The following is a 7025-nucleotide window of genomic DNA, read 5'->3' on the forward strand; positions in this document are numbered from 1 at the left end:
ATTGAGCACCTACAGAATGCTCAGTACTATACAAGGCATTGGAGAGGGAAGGAGGACACAGACGGGCTTCCTATCACCAGGTTGTTCAGGGCCTTGAAGTGCCAGCAGTTCTGTGCCCATTGGTGGAGGGAGATGTAAAAGGGGCTGGGACCACTCTCCCTCATGCCAGAAGTTAGATATCAGTTGGATTTGTCCCTTACTGGACACATGTTCCCCCTGCTGAGGGGCACAGAGGTGGGGAGAAAGAATTTCAGTGGTCTAGTGAGAAATTTAGAGTCCTACACTGGTTGGATGTGGATCTTAAAGTCAGTGTCCACAACTTGTACCTCCCCTGTTGTCATTTTACATCTGAGTTGGTGTTTTTCAGACTGGCTGGGGTCCTCATTCATCTGGGGACAATTCTTTCCTAAGAATCTCTTAACTGCTGGTAGCCAGGGCCCTGTACCTCCCTGGCTGTCTGATGACAAAGCCAGTGACTCTTCACCTTCCCCCAGGGGTCACCCTGTGCAGCTTCCTGGGATGCGCATGCCCCCTCGTGGTTAACAGCAGGCATTTTCCTCTGGTTAGCTTTGCAGCCTGATTCCCTTTGGGTCTGGCTGCCCTGGCTTTGAGGGCTGATTTGTTATGACATCTTGGGTGTCACCTTCCTATACCTCATAAGCTATGTCTGGCTTCTCTACCAATCCTTTTGTGAGAGCCTAAAGAGTCAGGTGTAAAGAAAATGTTTTCAGGGTCCCTCTCTATCCTGGAAACTTATCTTCTTGCCATGGGTGGGTACTGTTTCCCAGAGATGCTGGTGTGCCTGGGCAGACTTCTGATCTTAAGAAATCTGGAACACAGATGCCTTCTTCCCTGGGACCTGACTTACAGGGTAATAACCATCTCTGGACTGACTGAGGAAGAAGCCACAGATGAGAGATTTGTTTGGTAGGGGCAGACTCTCAGAGGGGAGCATATATGGCTGCTGACACTCATCCTTTCCTTTCTTTCCCCCTGCCTGAGCTTTTCAGCCAAACTATCCATGCACATGCTGGAACTCTTCCAGGAGACCTGCAGAATTAAAAACCCTTCTTTGCAAACTACAATGCTTAGACTGGGAAGAGCTGTTCAATTAGGAACCTTTGCTGTCACTCTGCTCTCTGCTGTCTCCTCAACCTCTGACAGCAGGAAAGGTTGGGGTCACTCAGTTCAGGACTTTTTTTTTTTCTGGTCTTTTTGAGACAGGGTCTCCCTGTAGCCCCAGCTGGCTGGAACTAGCTATATAGACCAGGCTGGCCTTGAACTCACAAAGATCCACCTGCCTCTGCCTCTCGAGTGCTGGGATTAAAGGCCTGCACCACCACACCTGGCCAGTTCAGGACTTTGAAATTACAGCAGCCCAGTCTGTGCCCATGGGTAGGGGGAGCTCCAAGGCATCCATCCTCCTCCCATGCCAGAAATTGGCTATCAGATGGATTTGTCCCTTACTAGACACACATATCCCTGCAGGTTAGGGAAGAACAGAGGCAAGGGGCCTCGGAACAGAGCCTGGGAGTTCCCTAACCCCTTTAACTTTGCTCTAGTCTCTCTGTGTGGCCAACTCCATTGTTCCCCAGCAGGTGGACTCATGAAGATCAGTACAGGTCCAAGGTGGTGGCAGACACAACAGAGGGCGGCTGGAAAGAGCAGGCGTTGAAGGCTTGGAGGCTCCTGCCCCAGATGATTCTTCTGTCTCTTTCTGGCTACTCTTCTGCTACCTGGCCTCCTTCTGCCTCTTGCTTCCCTGGCTGCACATGACCTCCAGTGGCCTGACCCTCACTTTGGCCAACAGTTGTCTCAGACTCTCCCTGACTGTTCCGGACCCCTTTCTCCTCCTCTTTGCTCCCTGTCTTCTCTCTTGCAGCCCCCTGAGTCTCAGGCCGCTCTGCCCGGCGGTATACGAGGTAGCCAGTTGCAGGAAGTCTATGGGCCAAGGCTCCAGGGGGCAGGCGGTGGTAGCCCTGCTCCTTGTAGAGGAAGAGGCCAAATGCATCAGGCTGGGTCACTCGGAACTTGGTGGCACAGAGTTGGCTCAAGGTGGCAATTGAAGACCCTGGAGGCACAGCCAGGGTCTTGGAAGTACAACCAGTGCTGGGGTCCTGGTAAGCTACTCGGAGGAGGTGCTGTGCAAAAGAAGCAAAGCAAAGTCGTCAGCTCTGCTTAGTGTGCATCTCCAAAGCAGAGGGAGGGGCAGGGACAGGGTGGTGTGGTGCACATCTACAGTGGAACCAGCTGACACGAGCCTTATGAGCGCCAAGGGAACACGGGGGCGGGGACAAATGTGTTTGGGCTGGTAGTGTAGGTACAAGGTCAGCCCAGAGGGAACTGCAGAATCCTGAAAGGATGCTCAAGAGGGAATTACGCTACACTAGGCTCTCTCCCCAACTGTTCCTGGGGCTGGCATTAACTAGCCTCCATAGGTACCAATACACTTAATCTTCAAGGAAGCCCTCCCTGATGCCCATTTACAGATGAGAAAACTGACACAAATGAGACGTGGTAGAGCTGGGATGAACCTGGGACCCAGCAGCAGAGTCTGGATTCATGAGCAATGTTGTGAAAGTTGAAGGTCAGGGTTGGTACACCTGGGTCAGGGCCCAAATGGGAACCTGGGTTGAAGCCTGAGGACAGGGAGGGCAGAACTTTGGCTGGGGTTAGGGGACAGGAATTAGAACCTGGGCCTGCTTTGGCAAATTTTTTTGGATTTGATTGACTGATTTTATTTTTTGCTTTTTTTTTTGGTCTTTTTGAGACAGGGTCTCCCTGTAGCCCCAGCTGTCCTGAACTCACTATGTAGACCAGGCTGGCCTCAAACTCACAGAGATCTGCCTGCTTCTGCCTTCTGAGTGCTAGGATTAAAGGTGTGTGCCACCATGCCCAGCTTATTTTTTAAATTAAAAAAAATTGTTTTTATTTTTATGTGCATGAGTGTTTTGCCTGCATGTATATAAGTGCACCTATGCATGCAATGCTCATGGAGGCCAGAAGGTGTTGGATCCCCTGGAACTGGAGTTACAGGCAGTTGTTAGCCACCATGTGGGTGCTGGGAAACTGAACCCAGGTCCTCTGGAAGAGCCGCCAGCGCCCTTAACTGCTGAGCCATCTCTCCAGCCCCAGATTTATTTATTTTTAATTTTATGTATATGAGGGTTTTGTGTACATGTATCTAAGTGTACCACATATGTGCAGTACCTGCAGAGGTCAGAAGAGGGCATCAGATTCCCTGGAACTGGACTTAGCCACATGGATGTTGGGATCTGAACTTGGGTCCTCTGAAAAGCAGCCACTGCTCTCAACCACAGCTCTTAACTCTTGAACCATCTCTCCAGCATCAAAGGCCTGGCTCTGATATTCAGATGGGCCTCTAATTCTATTGTAGAGTGATACAGGACTAGAGGGACTGTGCTAGATGATGTCAGAGTCCCACAAAGCAAGGCTAGTTCAGGGCAGACATGTGGTAGGGCCCCATTACCTGGAAACTGTGAGTAGCTGGCAGGCGGCGCTGTTCCCAGAGGGCCAGAGAACGCTGGAGCTCCTGTGCAGGGCTGAGGGGGAGAGTGTGGGCCTGGCCTAGGCTACCCAGTAATGCCAGGCTGGCCGATAGGCTGGTCAGGTAGTAGCCCCCTGTGACACAGAATACAGAATACAGCTTAGGCTGGGGCAGGCACCTGCCTTCCCTTCCTTGCTTACTCAAAGCCCACGAGCAGCCAAGATCCCCCAGTTTACTCAGACAGGAAAGTGAGGGGACCCTCACCCTCTCCGGTGAGCAGGGTGGGCTCCAGTAGCTCAGACATGTACTCAGCTTCTAAAAGGAGGTCAGGAAGGTCACACTGAGCTAAAACAAAGCTCAGCAAAGGCAGGAACTCATCAGCGCCTGCATCCTCCCCTGTGGGGACATGGAAGAGGAAGTTTCAGGCTCCTTAGAGGCCCAAAGGCGAGGGTCCAATCCTCTGTCCTAGACAGTGATCCCTCCCCTTCGCAGCCGGCCAGTCCCTAGGTGATGGGACAGTTAGAGCAACCACAAGAAGGGTCCAGGGAAGACTATTTTCGGGCCTTCTGGGATGGGAGAATTGGATCATTCTCCCCTGTGTGCAGGTCTAGGATCTGGGAGCCTTTCCCTGGGGGGTGGGGGGTGGGGTGGAGGGGCAGGAATGGGGGACAGCTTCTCCTTAGAAAGAGCAGAGCAGGAGAGGTGTGTGGTCATACCTGCCTGGGTCCTCAGAGCTGTGTAGAGCAGCTTGCAGGCCTGCAGGAGCCGCTTGATCTGGGCGCTGGGTGAGTAGGTACGGAGCAGCTGCAGGAGCTTCTGACGCACCTGTTCTATCTCCACCACTGAGGGTGGGCTCAGGTGGGATCCCAAGACACCAGGACCCTGGGTCCGGGCCAGGCGGAAACCCTCAGCCAGGCGGCCAAGGGAACCATCTGTGGAAAGCCGGCGCCGTAGGCGGGAAGCTAGGATGGGTCGGAGAGGCTTGAGTACAGAGCGATGGAGCGACTTCTCCAGGACCGGTTCTGCCAGAGGAGGGCCAGGCAGGGTTAGGGGGAAGGGGCCTGGAAGAGGGGGGAACCCTGACCAAGACAGGAGTTGGGGGAGGAACAGCACCGAGAAAAAGAGGGCCGGGAAGGCAGAACCACAACAAGGAGGCAGGAGACAGGCAAGCAAGGCAAGGAGAGAGGTGGATGGAGGGCCCGGAGCTGAGCTTGTAGGCCGCCAGCCAGGGCCTTACCCAGCCTCTCCGGTGGTAGCAGCTTCTCAGGGCTCAGTTCTGCACTCAGCATGGCTCGAGCCCTACTCAGCGCCTGGCGGATGCCCTGCAGCTCCCGGGGCTCAGGACCAGCCCGCACCTGGGTCAGGAGGTCCTGCACCAGCTGACCCACAGCTGTGTATCTGTCTTGCATCAGCACTGTGGCTGCCCGACCCACTTGCCTCTCTGGTGCCAGCAGAGAGCAGAAGGCAGAGCTCATGGAGCGGAGCAGAGGTCTCCGCCGGCGGCCCAGGTGTGGGGAGGTTGTGGGGCTCCCTGAAGACCCCTCCTCCTCGGAACTGCTGGGGGAGCAACAGTCCACCTCCTGGAGGGAAGGCAGGGGAGGAAGGCTGGGTCCAGCAGCGCCTCCGGGCACACGGTATCCCACTGAGCTCTCCCTCCTCAGTAGCTGGCGAGGAGGCAGCGTTTCTGTGTGGCTGGGGGATGTTCCTGGCAGCACAGGGACAGGGGGAGGAGGGACAGCAGGTGGAGAGAGAGGGCTGGAGGTCTCTGTGGACACACGCACTTTGAAGCTCTTCTGGAATTTCTCACGCTTGGTGGGTCCCAGATCACCAGGGAACAGGGGGTTGAAGAAGCAGAGGGCTGCACCCGTGCCCTGGTCCAGCTCTTGAGGGGAGCGAGCCTTCAGTCGGGGTATTGGTGGGGCTTCTGATGGCCTCGGCTGAACCTTGGTGTTGAGGGAGGAACTCCAGAATTCTGGGGATCAGAAAACAAAAGAGGCCTCAGAGCTGGCTCAAGAGGGTATCCACCAAGAAAAGGTTTGTGAATGTCCTCTGTTTCCCCTTTGGCCTCCATGTATCCATCTGTGCAGTGGGCTGCAGGGAACCCTTACCAATTCCCAGATGGGAGATGGCCTCCAACTCCTTGTGGGTGGTAGCCTGATCAATGGCTCTAGGAAGCCGGAGTGGAAGAAGAAGGATGTCCCTAAGGTGGAGAGCAAGGAGTAGTTAGGATCAAGGGGTGCTGAGGCACAGAGGGTGGGCAGGCCCAGAGAGCAGGCCCTGTGGTCACCAGGCTGACTTACCTTGTGTGGCAATAGGCACAGATCAGCTGGATGAGGTCCGGGAACCTGAACTCTGAGCCCTCTAAAGAGACTCCTGAGGGACATGGGAAGTGAGGCTGTTCTCTGGGAACCTCCCTCCCCCACCTCTCTCCAGCCCCTTCCCACCAGGCCAGCCCTCTCACCGCCCGGGCTCTCTTGGATATAGTAGCTGGAGACGAAAGAGGGGCCGCTGGCTTCTGGCAGCCGCACACACAGGGCCTGGCATTGGCTCGTGTTAGATTTCCGCACCAGGAATGTCTGTAAATGGAAGAGATCAGGAGGCTTAGGACCTCAGTGTCCAGCCCCCCTTCCTCCCACTCTCCACTGGCCAGTCCCTGGAGATAGGGCTAGACTCACCCCTGGAGGCTCGGTCCTCAGTACATGCAGTGCGGCTGCAGCGTTGGCCCGCAGCTGCAGCCACACGGGCCGGGTGAGCAGCAGGCGCTCCCGCAGGCTCACCATGCGTGCTGGCTGCTGGGGCCCGCCTGCCTGTGCCCCACTGGTGTCAGGTGTGTCATACAGCGGGTCCTGGGCTGGCCTGGGGGCGGACATCCAGACCTGAGTAGGGGTCTGGTGTGAACATTGTACACCCCTTCCCCCTTCTGGGCTTCCCCTTTTCCCCTGCCGATGCCAGACCCTCCTATCACTGCCCCTCCCCGACACCTGGCTGCCCTTCCAAACTCACTAACTTTTCTTTCTGTTGTTGGCCAGGAACAAAGTTCAGGTTGGTGGCTCCCAGGTGTGCTTCTGTCTCCCCAGGTTCTTCCATGGCTAAGAGCTCCTCCCGCTTCTCTGGGACTCAGGAAGAGAATCCAGCCCCCAAGGCACAGGCACGCACATTCCTGGCGGTGGTGAGTAACACTTCCTGAAGGCGGTTCGCCCTGTCACACCCCGCCAGTTAACTCTTGTATGTCCACTGTGTGGCCAGTGTCCACTTCCTCTGTTCTTGGTCCAGTCTTGAGGGGCAGGGAACCCCTCCGTGTTAGCATCACTTTGGGGGCTCCAGCTGTGGGGCACTACCTCCACACAGTGTTTCCTATCACTGCCTCCTCACCCCGTGCAGCTGGGTAGGGAGGGGTTAACCAGGGCGGACAAAGTTCCCACAGGCCCAAGCCTCACCCTTCAGTCACCTTAACAAGTCTGTGGTCACTTGCTCATCTGTTCCCACCTATCAGGGGTCAGCCTTGTGGGAGAGCACC

The 7025-nt window shown here is 55.7% G+C and overlaps 1 protein-coding gene across 1 annotated transcript; it reads right to left on the bottom strand.

The window, feature by feature from the left end:
• Positions 1-632: 632 nt before the first annotated feature.
• On the bottom strand, positions 633-6681 carry Rin1 (Ras and Rab interactor 1). Its single transcript, XM_008822259.3, is given in 11 exon segments — positions 633-2141; positions 3491-3642; positions 3773-3904; positions 4225-4530; positions 4746-5480; positions 5617-5708; positions 5809-5881; positions 5970-6084; positions 6184-6364; positions 6516-6621; positions 6624-6681. Coding segments are annotated over 11 exon segments (2355 nt in total). The 5' UTR covers positions 6667-6681; the 3' UTR covers positions 633-1721.
• Between the last annotated feature and the right edge of the window lie 344 nt (positions 6682-7025).

This window comes from Nannospalax galili, unplaced genomic scaffold, assembly GCF_000622305.1.
Source record: "Nannospalax galili isolate Female #2095 unplaced genomic scaffold, S.galili_v1.0 scaffold1328, whole genome shotgun sequence".
Classification (NCBI taxonomy): Eukaryota; Metazoa; Chordata; class Mammalia; order Rodentia; family Spalacidae; genus Nannospalax; species Nannospalax galili.